Source organism: Ornithodoros turicata, chromosome 2 (assembly GCF_037126465.1).
Source record: "Ornithodoros turicata isolate Travis chromosome 2, ASM3712646v1, whole genome shotgun sequence".
Lineage (NCBI taxonomy): Eukaryota > Metazoa > Arthropoda > Arachnida > Ixodida > Argasidae > Ornithodoros > Ornithodoros turicata.
Genome location: NC_088202.1, coordinates 77,865,128 through 77,884,966, shown reverse-complemented (window position 1 = coordinate 77,884,966; position 19,839 = coordinate 77,865,128). Strand labels below are relative to the sequence as shown.

At 45.7% G+C, this 19,839-nt stretch overlaps 2 protein-coding genes across 6 annotated transcripts in view; one reads left to right on the top strand and one right to left on the bottom strand.

Moving 5' to 3' along the window:
- LOC135385587 (phospholipid-transporting ATPase ABCA3-like) overlaps nucleotides 1-9,945 on the top strand; it is a 38,179-nt gene extending 28,234 nt beyond the window's left edge. For 3 of the 5 annotated variants that reach the window (XM_064614994.1, XM_064614996.1, XM_064614993.1), the window contains 4 exons: nucleotides 357-544; nucleotides 1,298-1,468; nucleotides 6,741-6,969; nucleotides 9,444-9,945. In XM_064614994.1, coding sequence (XP_064471064.1) covers nucleotides 357-544; nucleotides 1,298-1,468; nucleotides 6,741-6,969; nucleotides 9,444-9,653 — 798 coding nt within the window. In that variant the 3' untranslated portion in view covers nucleotides 9,654-9,945. The remainder of the gene's footprint in view (nucleotides 1-356; nucleotides 545-1,297; nucleotides 1,469-6,740; nucleotides 6,970-9,443) is intronic. The other 2 variants (XM_064614995.1, XM_064614997.1) reach the window with 2 other exon arrangements.
- Nucleotides 8,435-18,207, bottom strand: LOC135385589 (uncharacterized). Its single transcript, XM_064615000.1, has 6 exons — nucleotides 18,079-18,207; nucleotides 12,722-12,806; nucleotides 10,309-10,394; nucleotides 10,098-10,202; nucleotides 9,986-10,039; nucleotides 8,435-9,928 (listed from the first exon to the last, which is right to left on the bottom strand). Exons 1-6 carry the CDS (start codon nucleotides 18,151-18,153, stop codon nucleotides 9,851-9,853), a joined length of 483 nt encoding a protein of 160 aa, XP_064471070.1. The 5' UTR covers nucleotides 18,154-18,207; the 3' UTR covers nucleotides 8,435-9,850.
- Nucleotides 18,208-19,839: the final 1,632 nt, after the last annotated feature.

The window sequence follows — 19,839 nt, the reverse complement described above, 5'->3', positions numbered from 1 at the left end:
GTAATTTGCCATATTGGAGTTGCACTTCGTTCTTGTAGTTGTCTTCCAGAGGATGTCAGGGTAGCTGTAGAACTGCAAAAACGACATCCATGCTACTCTCATAGCTTTCCGTAAAGGCTTTAAAAAGAATACCGAGTATATGCGTGCGTGACCGTACGTGTCCAGAAAGCCTTTGTTCAGAAGCACTTATTTTGCATATGGACCAGTTAGTTTCATTTAGCGAGACCGTACGTGGTATTTACAGACAAGGTGCAGGAAAGTCTGTACGATTGTTTCCCCTTGTTGAGAATCACTTGTAGATACATGGTTCCAGGCCTTTGGATTGAGAGAATTGTACGCCTTTCCGTTTTGTGCAGGTCCGTCAGCGGATTGGTTACTGTCCTCAACAAGATGCATTGCCAGATTTCTTAACCGCACGAGAGGTTCTTACACTGTACGCGAGTATCCGGGGCATTCCCCGGCACCTCATGACGCCTCTGTCCTCTGTGCTGTCGAGGCTGTTTTACTTCAGCATGCATCTCGACACGAAAATCAAGGACCTGAGGCAAGCGAAATTACCAATGCGATTAAGTGTTGGTTATAAATTCCTGTTCCACGCACTCTTGTGTATCATGCTGGTCAGCATATCCAAGTGACTCTGTTCTTAACGTGTGGCCGCTGTCAACTGGTAGCAACCCATGACTGAACGGAATACATGGCGTCCCCGACAGTAACACTCGCAAAAAGGGTCCCCAAACGAAACAACAGTTGCACATTTTGAGTCAAATGGGAGGAAATATGGTGCATATCGTGCATGCATCTAAAGCTTTGTGCAGTATACCTGTGCAAACGCCTATACTGACAACGGTATCCATTATGTATTCGAATGCGGTTAGCTGTTCAGTGTGCACGGAGAGGTGTGATACCCAAAAGAAAGACCGACCCTGCAGAGTGAACTAGTGGTAGAGGCTGCTCATCACGCATTTGGTCATGCTGAGTTACAGATGCTCGTGTCCGTAAAGCAGTAGGACGTACTGGACTGATGCTACACGGTTCTCATACCTCATTTCGCGGTGGATTTTTGAGAAATGAATTGCGCAGTGATAAAACATCGTTCAGCGAAGAGATTAGCTTAAAAATAGGGCTTCGGAGAATCTCCTTCGAATGCCATTTCCTTTCTCCCTTAGGGGCAACTGTACCGCTACAGACATTTTTCGCCATATTTTTCAGCGTGCAAACCATTCCGCTGTGCATACAGCTGGTCCTAGAAAATCCTGGTCCTGGTGATAATCGTTATAATTCCTCTTTATTTTAATAGTGGAGGAAACAAACGAAAGGTGAGCACAGCCGTGGCCTTTATGGGCAGTCCTCTGCTTGTGATTCTGGACGAGCCATCGACGGGAATGGACCCAGTCGCCAAGCGGTGCTTATGGCATTCCCTGCAACAGCTCATGTTGCACGGACGCAGTATCATACTGACGTCCCACAGGTGATCGTTCTACTTTGACCTCGTAGATATATGCTGACTTCAATGCTGTTGGTTCTATTAAAAAGTCTAGTCAGATGCACGTGCTACTGTGCCTCTGTGCTTCCAAGTTATTAAGGTTAAACGTAAACGGTTATTTACATTCCACAGCTAGGGGAGGAATGCACTGTTGCGTTTATGGTTGATGGGTTATTGATAGCAGAATACAGAGGAACGCCAGGCCAATGTAGAACGATTCCTTTAATTACGAGCACACTGAAAATACAAGCGCCCATCGACACAATAGGGTTCGGATCCTGGGATCCCGCAATACCGGGATTTCAGCAAAATGTCCCGAAATCCAGGGATGTCACCGGGCCAAATCCCTGGATTTCGCGATAATAAATTTCGGCTTTCTTGACAACGGTGATACGAGTGAAAAAGAATGATGCCTACTGACTTTTGGTTTCAAGCGTCCCTTCCCCGGCAAATACAATTTGCAATCCGAAACCGAAACAACCACGACACATGACATACGACAAGGACACTCGGCGCTGACTCACGTGAACCTTGAAAGTCATAGCTGAGAACAGCCCTCAAATATCATTGAAACTTCTACGAAATCAGAAGGCGTCTTCCGATCCGTAGGGCTACACAAAATCTCTCCCTAAATCATATCTTTTTGTTCTCTTGATCCTCACGAATATATGTATTTGAAAACGAAACGAGCAAATGGAAACAGCGTTTTCAGAAAAGAAGAATCTGCTGCTCCAGGAAGATCATAACAGAGTATGGATGAATATAAGAGAAGAAGAGCAAAATGCACCACTCCGTGTATTCACATTAGCGACGTTCCCCAGAATACTTCAGCGGAAGAGGGGCAAAACGCCATTCGTTTTAGCTGCAACGCATATACAAGTGCTAAAGTCATGTGTTCTCGTGCACTGCTAATCGCGGGAGATATCCTGGGGCGTAGCCAGAAGGTATTTCGTAGAAGACGACAGGAAACGACGCCCCATATTCCAACGCATTACAACAATATTCCGGCACGGTGCCAATGCTTAATATAATACGTGGAAAAACTTTTGTCCCGCGAACAGCTTTTTCTTTTTTTCGTTTTCTTCCATAGAATGTTCCGTGAGGATGAAAGAAACATGCACTGTATCGCAATTTGTGACAGCATGAATGTTCCAAGTGGATAAAGCCCTACACGACATTCCGAGAACAGTAGGGACAAAATTTCGATCCCGTCCCAGGATCTCGGGAGCCGCATTTAGGAATCCCGCGGATTGAAAAAACCGATCGGGATTTCGAACCCTATACGTTACAGCATCCCTTGTTCCGAAACTACCAGCCAAACACGAATATACAATATACACATAGAAAATCGACACCGTGATTCCGCGAATACTGAAATTGACCTGACTATGGCATCACGTGCTTGTGCGAACAAATATGTTTGTTTTCTCAGCCACGATTATAGGGCAGCAATGATATTTTAGGCTATATACATACAGCATCTACATAAAATTCGTGTAAAATTGTGAACAATGGACTTCTGAATAGCGAACATGTGAATAGTGAATAGCGAACCTGAGAAGTATTTGATGGGTGGGGGTGAGAATTTACGTTAGGAGTACTAGAACAAGTCGGGAGACGAGTTCAGTTTCTCTCTTTTTTTCCTTGCAAACAAACATCAAATTGGTGTCACTTGCCCATGGGATTGATGACTGTCAAGTAGGCCTCCGCAGTGTAGCCATGTAACAGCTAAGCTCGCTATATGAGCGCATCGAAGCACGTTGCACCACCACTATATGCTAATGCGATTCGAATTGGCGCCACGAGTCGAGCCTAGACCGAGATTTCCGGCCAACCAATTACAACTTGCCCCCTGCCATCTTGGGAAGTATGTGGCACCCATTCGCTTTCTTGCTTTCCTCTTCACATTTTATTTTCATTAATTAAATGAAATAATTAAAAAATATATATGTAAAAGTATATGTAAAAGATGTAATATATGTAAAAGTATATGTAATCCAACAATATTAAGACTTCAACTTAACGGGGATGTTTGTGGCTGTTGCCCCACCCAGAGTGACGGGACGACCAAAGTTACCGAGCAGTAGACTTTATTTGACGACGTGAGGACGAGGCTGACGTCCAAGAACTGCTACCAGCGAGATTCGAAGGCTCTCAACGAACTGGCCCTCGTGATTCCTAGTGATGCCCAGTCTTCGATTCCACTCTGCTCGCGAGCCTGATGACGTTCGTTTCTCACGAGAGGGGTTGACGATGGAGCTAGTGAGTTGATTGCAGCGGCAGAAGATGAAACGTAACAACTAGCCCCGCCCAAGAGGAACGTAGGGGTGACGGCTTGCTGCTGTGACACCGGGGGACAGACAAGTGAGGATATCTGTTGGTGTCTTGTACTAAGTTGGTGTATGTCTGACGAAGTGGTGAAGAGGAGGTGCAACGTCTGCATAAAAAATGGAACACGAGAAAACCAAGTCGTGAAAACAGCTCGTGCAAAGCCCGGCCTGTTTTTCCATTTAAGGCGGACTCATGCGATCTAGTTAACGTTCACTTCCGGAGAGGGTTTGCTGTACCGTCCCAAAATCGTTTTCTTCACTTCGCTTTGCTTCGCGTTCTAATGTTGAATTCCAATGGCAGATTCGGAGCGCCTCCGGAGCAAGTTTTGTTGCTCCGCCGAGAGCAAGTCTGTTCGAATGGCAGATTGAGAACAGTTCTGGAGTCTTCCAATGGGAGCTTCGGAGCGGCATTCGAGCCAAGGTCGCTCCAGGGAGCAACTCAGACTATGGCGGGCCATACTCAGACTGCTCCGCCAAAATAGGCAGATTCAACCGGAACTCTACGTGACGTGTTACTTGTCGCTCGTGCTTCCTATTTCCTGTCTCTATTTCGCCAACATGGCTGCTTTGCAACGCGTCTTCGCCGTGACTAGTATTTCACGTCGTACGTTGGCAATTTTGTTTCATGAAGGAAGCGAGAATCAGACATTACCAGGGCAACGTTAGGAGATTAGGAGGACCTTGATGTTGCAAAACATGGCGTTATAATGGAACATGAGCATCTTCTTCTTCTTCCTCTGTCTCTGGCCGCCATCCACCAAGGGAGGTTACCCAGCGCTAACTCCAAGTTGTGCGGAACTGTTCCAGTCGCAGATTCGGATCACTTGCTCTAGGCCAGATCAAGCCGCTCCACTGCGGAGCCTGCCACTTGCTCCGAGTCTGCCATTGGAATTCAACATAAGGAAGTAATATAATCAGCGCCAGCGTGCAAACCATGCTAGCAACCGACAAAGCCATTATTTTCGTTCGCAGGGATCTGGAAAACTGCAGTAAGCTTTTCGAATTTCTTGATTGCAATCAACTCCCAGACTGCAACTCTTTTTTGGCCCAAATATAACGGGCGCGCGGGCCGAGAGGAGCGTTTTTGTTATATCTCTCATAGACTCCATGTATTTAAAGTTCGCCAGAAATCAGTGGGTCGCGTCAGGCCTTCAAAAATGTCATACCCTAGATAAACCCGAGGACAGCACGCCTGTACTTGTTTCGTACTCGTACCTACAAACGAGAAGTCCCCATAGACTGCCTGAAACAGAAAAATGAAACCGAGGAAAGTATGAAAGTGGACCTTCTGAAAGAAATCTAGCCGTAGTCATGAGTTGACACCAGTTGTTGCGGTTGCCCCTCCCAGAGCGAGGGGACGAGCATGATTTCCGAGCAGAAGACTTTATTTGACGACGGGAGGACAAGCCTGACGTCAGAGGACTACGTCCAGCGAGATGCGAAGGCTCTCAACGAACGGGCCTTCATGGTGCCCAGTCCCATCCCACCCTGTTGGCGAACCCGTTGACGTTTTGACGTGAAAACGTCTGAGTTCGGTTTTGGTAGCCAGGTCAAGATTTACAATGCCAAGAAATTATGCCGAATTTAATGACTCTGAATAACAACACGATAGCAACCAACCGGCTAAACCCAGATTGCTTACACGTGTAAGATTCTGACCAACAATGTCACTGAGGCAGCTGGCGCAATCTCTGATGTCGCGGGTGCGTGCGAGAGACAGTATCTCGCAGTATCTCGCAAACGCGTGAAGCTAGGACGAGGTGTCGTCGGAAAGCGCTTGAGGTTATACCTGGACATTAAGCGATATTGGCTTCAACGTTAATAATCAAAATTGTATAAATTTTCAAGGTTGAAAGATCATATTTGCCAGAATGTCGGAATGTATGAAACTCGAGAGGAACCCAAACAGTCAAAGTCCAGAACCGAGCGATAGAGAGTTCCGTGAGCGCCGAAGAAGAGCAAATACAACTGACGGCGCGCACAGCGAGTCCCTACCCTCTACCAGCACGGCAGCTTCGACTTGTGATCTGCAATGACAATGGAGCGTATACAGAAACAAACAAAAAAAAAAGGGGGGGGGGGACTCAGCACTGTGGAGGAGCCAGAGCCGAGCAAAAGAATCTGTGATCATGACGTTTTCACGTAAAACACTACGGGTCGCACACGACTGAGCCCGTTTACTGCTTTTTTTTTTTTCCTCACGGGAATCGTTGACGATGAAGCTTCGGAGCTGACGGTAGCGCTACAAGACGATGACATATGACATGATGATGATGACGTAACATGATTAGGGCGCTTTGTCCTCGTTGCTGTTGCTGCCACGGCTGTACAGTCTTCACATTGTCACACGATGCGCCCTGAAGCGCTGCGCATTTCCCAATTTTACCTACATGTTTGCACTTGATGTTGCCGGTTTGAACCCGGCCGAGGACACCAGTTGCTTGGTGGCAGGGCGCTTTGACACGCCGCCTACCGCGAGGGTCGTAAATTACTGCGTTCCGTGTGTTGAGATTTCGGCGCACCCCGAGGTGGGCAATATTATTCTACAGACCGACCACTGTAGCATTGCTGATGATCATAATTGCCTCGCGACGTAAAGCGACGAATTATTCTTATTACGTTTGCATTTGTTTTGTGTTCCGATCGGCAGAGTATTCCCGTTTTCACTGCGTCACAGAGTAGAAGAAAAGTACGTGCACCGTACCGTAAGATTTACGCCCTTTCCCTCGCGAGGGAAAGGGCAGAGGGCAAGGGCAGATGATTTTCGTGAACATGGAATGTATTCACAATAAGCTTGTGCATCTCTCGTGTAGTGCAAAGCGCTCGGCAAACGAGATAAATACCTGATGTCACAGGATTTAGGTCCCTGTGTAGACTTGTTTTTCATAACCTGCATATTCGATATTAATACCTACGTCATTGTGCAGCATGGAGGAATGTGAGGCGATGTGCAGCCGACTGGTGATAATGGTGAATGGCCAGTTCTGCTGCTTAGGCTCGCCACAGCACCTGAAGAATAAGTTTGGCAGCGGCTACTCCATAATGGTTAAAGTTGCAAGGCAGCGAAGCTCCCTCACATCGGTTACGTCGTGGACCTCTCTCAGTATTGAGGAGTCCGTTAGCTCCGAGATCGTCGCCATCAAAAAATACATGTCGGTAGGGAAACCTTTGCTGTACACGTTATGCAACGTCATGCTAATGGAAATGCGATGAATTTACCTATGAAATCAATCTTTTGTGCGTCGACATTAACGATGTGAGCTTTATGCAAGGGTCTCCACGGGAGCATACGAAACCTGCTTTAGAGCTTCCAAAGATGTTGTGCTGATAGCGTACAACGCCTTCCAACAGTGCAAATCATCGCCATTATACGTTACATCCATACTTCCTTGCATTTAGTCCCGTAAAGGGCTGATTATTGTGGCAATGGATTTCTCCAAAATCACTAGAATTACTAATTACATTACGTTGCATTGAGTGTAGCTTCCGCCAATTCTATGGTCGCGTGTCGCTAGAAAGCAAGAAATAACATGTAACATAACATGCTTTTCCAGAGCGTTTATGTAGGGAGTCGTCCCGAGCGAGAAGTGACTGGACATGATTCACGTCGACGAATAAAACCTGCCCGCGCAGGGCTCCCATTACGGAAAAACTAACCAATGAATTTTACGTTATGCATCGATAGCCAGCACTCTTAAAGGAAGTCTTCGCAAGGATTCGAAAAAAATCGTCATATGAACCACACCCTCGATACCGAATACAACATTCGCATATGGGTTGAGTGAAGTCAGCCAAAGTCGATGGCTTGCTACTACGGCGGTTCGTCCGGATGAGGATTCCGTGATGTCACTAGCATTGTCGTCTGCTTACAAGCCTGCATTCTCTTTCCGTGGCAGGATGCCGGATGACGTCAGCAGTGTGCAGTGTGTTGCTTTCAGTGCCCTCTCGCTTCAGAGGCGAAAGCGACCCATGGTTATACCACGGTTCCTTGGTAATTTGATCAACGGGGCGAGTCCCAATGTGTAAGATTACGACCAATACAAGCAACCAACCAATACGCAAGAAATTATAATGTAAGGATGTCAAATTACTGCTGTGAGCCTCGGTGCCTATTTATTGCACCAAGTTTTGATGTGAAACCAGTATCTGGAGCACAAATCCCGATTAAGATGGCTGATGAGGCGCGTTTCACGGAGAACACAAACTGCTGCAGTCTTCGTAGACGTGGGGCGACACATGGACCTAAACAGCTGTGAAAGACCCCATCGGGTGCCGACTTATTTTTACCCACATGAGCCGAGATCTCTGCGGAACGCACGTAGGTGCTGTTCATGGTCATTGGGAGGAAAACGACTCACCTAACATTGTAACGTTAATGCGAAAGCAAAAACGAGAAAGGTCCCCCAAACAAATCTTCCTTACCTTACTTCCTTTTGTTTCTTCCGATTCAAGAATTGAAGATATCCTGGCAACATTGATAGAATGAGTAGTCTCCAACAAAAATTTGCAGCCCATATTTAGAGGGTAGCTTGTAGACTTTCACGTATTCCTTGTGACTGTTGTTGGAGTATAGCTTGTGATTACGGAGGCAAATAGCTGCCCGCATGAGAAGATAACGACGTCCACGTCTTGAAATATGTGTATTAGTCTTGTACATATCCACTATAAAACGAAATGACAAACGCAAATGTCCAACATGTGTGTAGTTATTTATACACAGTCAAAAACACAGGGAAACAAAATTCAAACCGCAAGACTGCACTGCAGGTATAGATTGCTTGGTACAGAAATAAAGACGCATTTACATACCGGGTGTTTCACGAAGGCGCCCCGACTGAATAATTCGTAAACAGTTTCTTTTCTTTTTTCCATGTTTTTTTTTTTTTTTTTGTGAGCATTTCTGAGACATCTACCAAGAACTTTTCCACACCTCATAGCCACGCACGTTATTTTCCATATAACCACGCGGAGAACGGGAATTTGGGATGTATCGCTGTGATTTTGAAATGGCTCTTCTCTGAGTAGTGAACAAATACGTCAAGTGATAACAATATGGGTTTTTATAAGTAATGGGCCAGGGCAAAATTTTCAAAGAGCGATGTATATTTGCTTTCAATTAATCATGTGATACTACAGTCGTACCTCGCACCTCGGCACCTCGGGTGCTGGAGCAGAAAACACATAACTTACTACGTATCGTACACTGTCTGCACAACGTCTCTAACACCGTATCGTTTTCTGGTGCGTATAGGAAGAACAAGGAAATTTGCTATAGTTGGTATTGATTCATATTGATGTATCACTCGTAATGACGTTCTTCGGATAGACACTACTGCAGGTTCTTGAGAACAGACCAAACGACGAAAATCGACTCGACAAAACCTGAAATGATTAACCACTAAAGTGGCCGGTACTGTTCTGTACGAATGAGCAAGATGGGGATACGAGATTTCTGGTAGTCAATTCCGTGTGAAGAACGAGTCAGCCAACATAATCCTTGCAGTTCGAAAGGACTCCAAATTTGAAAGCTGAACATGAACACGGAACATGAAATTCAGTTTATTCGCTATTGACGTCCTTGACACAATCACGTGTCTAGAAGCCGTGCTGAAAGCCTCCGATAAATGCAGGTTCGCTTCCCGTCGATCGAGCTCATCGGTCTGCACAACGGACTGCTGGAGTACCACCTTCCAAGTTCGCAGCTCAGCTGGGCCCAGGTGTTTGATGTGATGGATCAAGTGAAGACCGCCTTCAACGTTGTGGACTACTCTGTCGCCCAGCTCACGCTGGAGCAAGTGTTCTTGCACTTCGCCATGCTCCAGCGGGAGGAACGCAAATGAACCAGATCATTTCATTTTATACGCGATGTTGATTCCCTATCACTGATACATGTGTGTTATGCGCATAATTCTTGTTCATCTCGACTGCCACATTACGCACGAGCACACGTGACAGGTCCACGAGTTGGTCTCTCATGAAACTTCGTGACGCTGCTACCATGGGATAACAAACGTAACGGGAAGTGTCCCTTGCGTATTTACATAACTACACTTCGCCGTCGGTTTGAAAGCTTCATGTTTTGGTAATGTGACACTACGCATAAAATAAAATACGCCTGAAACAGAAACGAGATCCGTTGAGATTGCTACTTTTGTCATGGTACGACACTGACCTGCAGGCCGAAAATGACGACAGCTGCTAATAGGAATGTCAGGTCTTCTGTTTCCTGTTCAGGGTAAAAGGGAGTGAAGTGACCGAATTGAACGTCAAATTGCATACCTTACCTTGTCCTTTATTGCAATGATAGAGCGAATGATCCACAAGATGATCAAAATTATGCAACTGGCTGACATCCAGATGATCCATGGTATCAGGTAATAGCGGCGATTCTGCATGCATAGCCACAGCACAAGGGAAGGTGGCTGTTTACCTAGCAGTACAGATGTATCGCTCACATGCTACATCTGTTGTTTTTGGACATGCCGACAAGCTTACCTTCAGGAGTCCAATGACGAGAAGAGCGCTGAAGATGACAACGAAGACATTGTCAGGAAGCAGCAGTTTGATGAAGGTCAATTTATCTGAAAAAGAAGGCATCATCCGTCACACACATTAAGCGTTCATTCAAACTATTTCAAATTATGTACTTTATGCCACTGTATACTGGGCATTCAATAGCCTGGTTAGGACCCACCCTTGCTGAAATCCGCCGCTGTAATACTGTATTTTAGGTTTTTAAAATATCAAACATGTGCCACAAGGAGTGCACACTGAAACATTTACAAGCCTCACGCATAATTTTCTACGTTTTGGGGCTATGTTATGTATATATACGCATATTAGCGTAATGTATTATGTACTGCATAGCATTGTTTCTGTTTCAGTACGGGTTTGCCTTTCTTTTTGTCCTATACTGCCTGTCATATTTGGTGCGGAGGTCGTCACCAGTATTGGCAAAAGTTGTACTTGCGGCAGGGACTGCCACACTAGTGTAGCCTCTCAGTCCCATTACAGTGTGTAAAAAATGTTATCAATAAAATTAGATTTGATTAAAGTTACATTTGATTTTGATTCGATTGCCCTGCGAGCTATTATGGAGGGCAACGCCCTGGTAAGCGACCTCAATTTTAGTTTAATGCTCTTCGAGCACGCAAGCAAGCGTCATATCCACATGCTCGATACCGAGAATATTGCAGCTGGGTAGGGTTCCAGCCACTAACGCCGAAAGGCGCAATGATGAACTTATTATCTCGAATTGTAGTGGCCGCAAATAGTTTGTAGAACGTCCATTGCACTGGTCACTGAACTATTATGAAAATGTGCCGTACAAACACACCGTGCCACAATATATAACGATGTGTTTGCGATTTCTTACCATTCCCATCCCAAGCAGCACAATATGTTGGCCCAATATTGAACCAATATTGGCAATGTCGGGCCGATATTGGTTCAAGATTGGGCCACTATTGCCAATATTGGTCCAACATTGGGCCAACGTGTTGTGCTGCTTGGGATTTCGAGTTTTTAAAGATAATGACACGAGTCAAAACAAGCAGACAATTGGGGTACGGAACTTGACAGAGCTGTGTGGATATTCCCTGCATCCCCGTCGTAACGACAGACTCTTGCTGGTATAGCTGAGTTCATAGGAATGTAATGCATGCATGCGATTTGATGCGATACGAAGGGCACTTCGCAGATAGCGAAGAGGCCGGGCATTCGAACCTATAGACGTTGCTCAATGCCTATAGAAGACTCTGACGAAAGGTCCTGGGTGTCGCCATGAAAACCGAGCGACAGAAGGGGATCAATAGCGTGCACGAAGAAGTGCCGCCGGGCCATATCACACTGCATCCACCGTAACGCAATGCGGTATCCCTTTTTGATTGAACTGTTGTCCTGAGAAAAGACGTGGACAGTGAACGCAGGGTACCGGGAAATCCCATATTGGCCACGCCCAGCAATGCGGGTTTTGAATCTGTGTAGAAGGCCCATGTACGAGAAAATCATTACTGTCGTTGCTGAGAGGCTCTTTCAACCACCGTGCATCTAGAATGTCCCCAAGGCGCAGTGCCGGGCGCAGCGTTCCTTGTGTCCGATCCGTCACAATGCCAAAATGCTCTACATAATATAGGTTATGTCTTCACGCGGTTATGACACGTCTATCGCGTGTACATCCTCCCCATGTTGGACACATACGATGTTACACTGTCGCATTGTCAGCGATTATGCGAAAAATTACGTCGTCTATACTTATTCCGATGTTAGGTGCAGATACTGTCTTCATCTTTATATACCGGTGCAGGGGGCCGCAACACGAATATCCTCAGTCACAATTGTAATCCGCTCGCCAGAAACTCCTGAATTCATTCCAGCGGCCGAGGTTCAAAAACACATAACCCTTCCTCTTGGAAGATCTCCTACACGGAACGTATGAAGTTTCCTGGAAAGGCGGAAATTGGTTTGCTTTACCGGTGGTCCAAGCACTTGCGTATATGCCGCAGAGCTCATTTCACTTTGCTCTTCAACCAATTTTGGCAGAGGGAGGACGAGGACGCTTCCATGAGCCACACGGATCTGTCGTCCTGTTTGTTGGCGATGAGGCAGAGGAGACATTGAGAATTGACGAAGTATATTTGAAACAGAGTACCAAGAATGGCGCCTCAAAGCAGCAGCAATATATCCCATTCTGACGTAGAGTGAAGGTCACAACGGTGAATGTGTACGCGTATGACTAGCGTCAGTCATCCGCTGGGGATCTTTTAGGCTTTCAGGGATGAGCACCGTTAGTATGATCCCCATAGCGTGCACGTGTACTGAGGAGGTTGTGTTGTTGTCCATTTCTTTTAGCTGTTTTGAGAATTTACCTGACTGTTCCGTATAGGTTGCGTGTGACAAGTGTACTTACCGACCCGTTCCACATGACGACTTGGTTCTTTGTAGTACGAGGCGATAACAGCCACACAAGCAATGGCGGCGAGAACCCGTGATATCTGTACGAGAGTATGATACATGTTTGATTCGGGTGGATTACATTCTAAACAATGCATGAGACCGAGCTCGCTTCTAACGGCGAATTCCACTGGTCGTAACGCAGAAGAGCCTACACTGACTTGAATATGCATGGTGCACTGGTCGCCCCAGTGCAACATGCGCCGCGTTTCAGTGGTCGTTTCCGTCCGTTTCTACATTGAATTAACCTACAGCAGCGCACCACTGGGGAGTACGAAAACGATCAGGGGAATTCGCCACTAGTTGCAAATGACATATCTACGTTGCCCCTGCTTTTAGGTAGATACGTCAAGCGTGTCAGACATGTCAGTTTATTTTCAGAAATATGTCGTTATTTGGTGGGAAACCATACTAATGCTGGTGCACAACACACAATGCATTCTTGATGGTAGGAGAGAAGAAAAAAAAAATGAACAGTAGACCACTGTAATGTTCGCCGGGTGATCGATGTTTCGAGGGAAACTGGAAATGATCCTGAGTGATATTTACATATCTGCGATATAACGTTAATGTTTATACAGGGTGTCCCAGAAAACGTGTCATTGAATTATAATAAAAAAACTATTCCACCTAGAATCATGCGGTCAACGACATTTGTTCTTACTAGGTTTTTGTCACCTCCTGATGTGAATGTCGTATAACGTAAGTTTAATTATGTAAATTTTTGGGAACGGAAGTCGGAAATTTGCCAAGTAAGGGTCACTTTTTTACCCCACCAATGTGAAGAGCTTGTCTAATTTACCCAAATTAATGATAATTGACAGGGATATTCAGCGGCTATCCTAACAGAAAAAATAGCCGAACATCATGCTGTACGGACCTAGCGCGCGACAAATTTTTCAGCGCAATCCTTGTCAGTTCGACGAAAGGAGGTTGGAAACCCAGCCCACACCTGCAACGCAGAAAGCAGACTTGTACGTATATGGAGTATTATATTTAAGATACTGTATTTTAAATACAATTTGCGGTATTTTGGTACTCTACTCAATACCTTTTGTTTTGTGTATTTGTACTCTATTTAAAATACATTTTATGGTATTTTCTACTCAATACTCTAATTACATATTTTGGATCTCCCTCTCAAACTTTCTGTGCCTTGTATTTCCATTATCTTGCGTGTTCAGTGGAAATTTCCTGAGTCCCTCGGACTTGACCCGAACACTGGCCCCTCTTGGAAGTCTCCATTTAGAGATCTTGCCTCGTGTGTACTAATCCTTGGCCAGTGAGCGTTCTATTATGTGTGCCCTGACGCGGTGACTCCGAATTCTGACCTCGCCGAGCAGGGACCTGCTAGAAGTTTGCTTTGTTCTGGGTCACATACTCTTAGTGGAGTTATGTGGCATCTCTTTGTCACCTTTGGGACTTGTGTTTAGATTACTACTCTCACACAGCGGCGGCAGCTCTCCACAACTCCCCATAGAGCCCATAGTATAGCTAAATTCACACAACACTGTGCACACGACCAATGAGAGTGCAGCGATTGCTTCCTCAATCCTCCAATCAGAAGTCTTTCCGTCCGGCTCGCAGCCCGACCGGTTCTGGCTGTTGCTGACTTCTGCTTTCCATACTGGCCTGTACCGGCTACCCCTCACCTCTAAGACTACTAGCTTTCATGCATGTCGTAAAGTTATTCCGTGATTCCCAAACAACTGTGAAAAGTGTCGTAATGAACAAATTTATTTATACTGAAACAATCGGCAGGTTGACACATATACATGCACTGAGCGTACTGAGTCCATTGCGTAGCGCTTCCTAGCACACTGGAACAAAGTTCAAACTTGCAAAATACGCATATCGACACAGCTTATTCCCGGCAACGAACAACTGTCACATACTTGCGCACAATCGCTTGATCACCATGTCCTTGCCTGGTACACGTCAAACATAAAATGCTGCTTCATGAATCGTATTTTCTTGTCACCGCTATGCAGATCTGACGGCGCTCGAACATGTTCATCGAGCCAGAATTCACGACAACACTTCAGTTTGAAATCCGATTTGCTCTTCGTAGACGGATGCTTGTGGCGAGAAACAGTACAACACGATCAAAGGCACCATAATACACGGATAAAACGGCGATCGGCGAACGCACTTGCCTCCCAACAAAAGACACCGCCAACGCGGCGCCCACCGTTCAGATTTCAAATGAAACCGCCGAAGGAGAACGCAGCACGCAGGCGAGGAAGCGCGAAGTGCCGTTTTCAAATTCTGGCAACCAATCCGGACACGCTTGTGGCGTCCGACCAATAGAGAGGCACGGATTGCTTCGTGCGCAGTAACACGCATTTTGATACAGATTTTGCGAGAGCTGTGGGGGGCTGGCGGCGGCTAGCGTAGTACGCGGGGCTTAGGTGATTCATGTCACATAGCCGCGACTTGCCGCATTGACCAGTGACTGGTGACTTTTTGCGTTCAAGGATAAATAGTATCTTAATTGTATTTCAAATACTTTTTGGAGTATTTTGTACTCTATCTTAATTACTTTATTTTCATGTATCTATACTCTATCTTAATTACTTTATTTTCATGTATCTATACTCTATCTTAATTACTTTATTTTCATGTATTTATTATCTTATCTTAAATACATTTTTGAGTATCTTGTACATGTCTGGCAGAAAGAGATAACACAGGTATGACTTATCGTGTTCGTGTCCGACTTTCGCTGGGATCGCACTTTCCCTCTCCCAATTTCAGGAACTGTCACTTTTTCTACTAGCGGACTGAGAGCGATTGCGCTCGAAAAGTCGTCGCGCGTTATGGTTCGGTGCTACGAAATGCATGACTTTCGGCTATTTTTTTCGATGGGATAGCTTGTGAATATCACTGTCAATTATAATGAACTTGAGTGAATTCGGACGCTCTTCATATTAGTTGGGTAAAAAAGTGACCTCTGCTTTGCAAGTTTCCGAGTTCAGTTCGCACATATTTACATAATTAAACTTACCATGCATGACATTCACATCAGGAGTTGGCAAAAACCTAGTAAGAACAAATGCCGTTGACCGCTTGATTCTAGGTGGCGTAGTTTTTTTATTATAATTCAATGACACGTTTTCTGGGACACCCTGTAGTACAGAATGGGTACCGTTGGTGAGGTACCTTCGTCAACGATGGCTGCTGGATTGGGCTTCAAAAGGTGAAAATCTTCTATGGTGTACGAAACACGAGTCGTGAACCACACAATGTGCTCTCATATAAGCGCTGCAGAGAGCTCAAACATGACGTCTATCGTGTAGCTTTCCTCCTCATTCATACATCTCGAAGCCAGGGTGTGCCATCATTCCTCAGCACCACCGAAATATATGAATATAATTATGTGTGCAATTACACGAAAATTTCACTCCAATTTAGGCTCTGTCACAGAGCTAGCAATGGGAATATAGATTATGGAGGAATATGAGATGGTGTGTTAAACAACATCTTTTTTTCCAAAGGCGATACTCTACTTCATTGCTCGTGGTAATTTGGTAAATATATGCTAGCGAGTTTTAGCATATACCGTCGATAACGTCACCGTCAATGTCACCGTATCTACTACCGGAGCCAATGACAGCGTACATGACTCAGAATCTTATATGTTAATTGGGTGCGGTAGGCTCGGTAGCCTATACTGGGCTCCCGCGGTACTGGTATACTAAAATGTTGGTATTCACACACGTAACGAAGTAAATCCGATACGAGGAATAGGAAGTACGCACGCAAACATGATTTGGAAGAGGTGTCTCGTTTGTCGGAGCGCATAGGGTGTTTTCACATGACGTCAAACAAACCCGTTTGTCTGCCATTGTGGTGGTTACTTATTCGGCGCAGCTACCAAGATTATCTAGTATTTGCTCGAAAACGAAGACTTGAATGGTGTTTTGAAATCCGGTCGCGTCCGTATACCCTCCTTTTATTCCGGAGACACTTCGTCATTGTCGTTCTCACGTTTTCTTTTATGAAAACTATGGTTGTCGCATTTCAAAATATCGAAGTTTGTCGTCTTTCAATGCCGCTAGCACGAAATGTGATCACCAGTGGGAGGAGCTTACGAGCATGCCACGTCACTGCCACGTCACAATATGACGTAGGTGAAAACTCCCTATATTATACTAGTACGTATCTAACACTCTTTGGCAAAATTGGGTTCCACGCTCATTCCAATTTCGTCATGTCGTTCCGCCCTGGTTCTGCAACTATAAACTAACCAACGTCGCTTCGTTTCGTGTTGCGCACACGCATCCGCCCTGCTGAGCCTAACCGTAGCTAAAATCTGCGTTTCATTCGCTAACACGGTTTCGATAAACATCGAAAACACGCGGAGCTGGCTCGTTGTTCAGTGATATATCCTAGTTTGGAGCACTGTCATTCCCTGACTGCATGCGCGTGATATAAACCTTGATTTTGCAATTTGTGATCTCGGTATTGTTGATTTTAATGTCCCGGATTTTGAATGCTGGGATGTCGTGGCATACCTAGTTCACCAAAAGCAGTGAAGCAGAAGCGGTGACGGGTGCCGATATCCTGGCGAAGTCTCAGGCTTGCCGAATTTTGCCATGAGCTCCACGATACAACCATATAGAACATCGCGAAGCATAATGTCGAGCGAAAGGTTCCCAAAGCGTCCAACCTCGCGAATTCGCGAATTATTAATGCCGCGAGAACAGTAACGTATATAGTGCGACAAAATATTTCGTTTATATTAAAGAAGAGCTGTGTGTATATCGGTCACGTGTCCTTGCATCGATCGTAATGTTTCACTTTATTCCTACACCCTCGCAGTCATGCCTATACGATGTAACGCTATAGGTTCAAACCATTTGTGATTAGCATTTTCAGTCGCATTTTCGAGTGTAGCTGCAAGCATTGATATCACATGCTTTTATAACCACAGCACGCAAGAAAGAGTTTATCTGATGCGATATCGCCTTTGCGTGTAAGGGGTATCGTGGTGGTTCTGCGCAATGCGCGAAGCTCTCTTTATGTTTTGCGCATGTTCAGAACCACCAACGCTACCCATTACGTACACGTGCAGAGATCAATCGCTTCCGACAAGATAATAGTGAGTTTTAGTGTACGATACACTGAAACTCACTATTATCTTGTCGGAAGCGATTGATCTCTGCACGTGTAATGAAAATGTTGGTGACAGAGATTCAGATGTCGCTCGTAAAATACGGCGCACGTGATGCACCCCGATCGAAGCCACACGATTTCAGACATTCACCACAACAACGGATAAAACAAACCAATCTCTCCCTGGTTACTCACAATGCAGATGATGCCGATATAGAGCGTTCCATCTCGTACGTTCCAGACGACGCAACAGCGAGACAGCACTGCCATTGGAGCCCCGTTTTTCGGGGAGCCTTAAAGGCGGCTGAGTGCTCTTCTGCTGGTTGAAACAGTTTTGGCCCAGAAATATTTCCTTCCCCTGGCTCAAAATAGCCTTGCGCTTCTCTGCTGGTGGGGGCGGCTCTCTTTCGCACCACCGTAACAGCTCGGCTGTCATGAGAGCACTCACACCCCTTCTATCCCATTGACAGTTTCCGAAGTGTTATGAAGTAAGCGGTTTCAAGTAGGTGGCTTGATCCTGACTGCGTTCGATATAGTTTTACGTCTGTTGGTATTAGTTGCGCGTTATGTCCCTACTGCAAGGTAATCAACATTACAATGTTTCCTGAGTATGATCACGCATGTACCTATGTTGTGGTCATAGAAGTGTGCGATGTGCAGCACGCTCATATTCTTACGTACAACCGCCCGGCATCACAGAGGATTTGTTTGAGATGGAACGCGTTTTATGCACGGTGTTGCACAGGTGCAGGACGTCAACAGCGCAATGGATGATGCACTCTGTTTGATGAACGTCAGCTGGATGGAGGGAGCCGAGCCGTGAACAGTTATGAAGTGGTGAAATCGTAGCCATCCCCCTGCTTTTTTGAGAGGTGTGTAGTTAGAATCGTACTTGGTACATTTGTGCGGGCTATAGGGTCTGTCCAAGTCTGTCGCAGAACCCTTGAGAGGTAGACGTATATTTATTCTTGTCTACTGACAACAACTGCTAGTATGACGGTGGGCTATCTGGAGGAACCATTTGAGTATACTTATTTGTCCTTCGATCTCCTCCGATAATCTCTTTCCTTTCAAACTTTTTTCGAGGGGCGGACACAAAACGAAAATAGTCCGATGGGGCAACATCCGGCGTGTACGGCGGATGTTCAATGCATTCAAATCGCAAGTCCTTCACAACCTGCATTGTCTTGCCTGCTTTGCAAGCCGGTGCATTCTCCTCCAAAGGGAGAACGCTTTTCCTTAGTTCCCTGCGCCGTTTTTCTTTCACACCCTCCTTTAACCGGCAGGGCGATCGAGCAACAGCGGTATGCTGCATTAACTGTTTCACCCTTCTGGATATAGTCAGTCATCAAAACACCATGAACTGTTCCACTGATCGATGAGTCTTGAATTAATTGGGCCTCGGAGAACCCGAGGGCTGCTTTTCCGTGGAGTATTGTTTAGTCTCAGGATCATCTTGATGCAACCATGTTTTATCAACTGTACTGAGTCGCTCACGAAAAATCTCACTGGTCACTCTAATTTTCAAAATGCCTAACATCAACTTGGAGGCATCCATTCGGCGTTGTTTCTCATCGGCATTCAAACATTGCGGCACCCACTAGCTGTGGCGTAGCCAGAAAAATATTTCGAGAAGGGTCCTGTGGAGACTTTATGTAGGGGACGAGGATTTCACCCTCGTTTCCCCCTCCCAAAGGTACTACATCCGGGTGTTCGAACCCCGAACACTCTGGCTACACCACTGCCCACTTCGCTTATGGACATACCTAACTCTTCATGAGTTATAAACCCAGTGCGTTCTCTGGATTTGCCTGAGGTCCCCGCAGTTGTTTTAGCCGAGATTCGCAGATCTGCCAAAATGAAGCCATGGACAGAATCAACAATCTCGAGTGTTGACGCTATATTGGTGGTTGCCCTGATCTTCCGGGGTCTTCGGAGTCAAAATGCCGACGATGA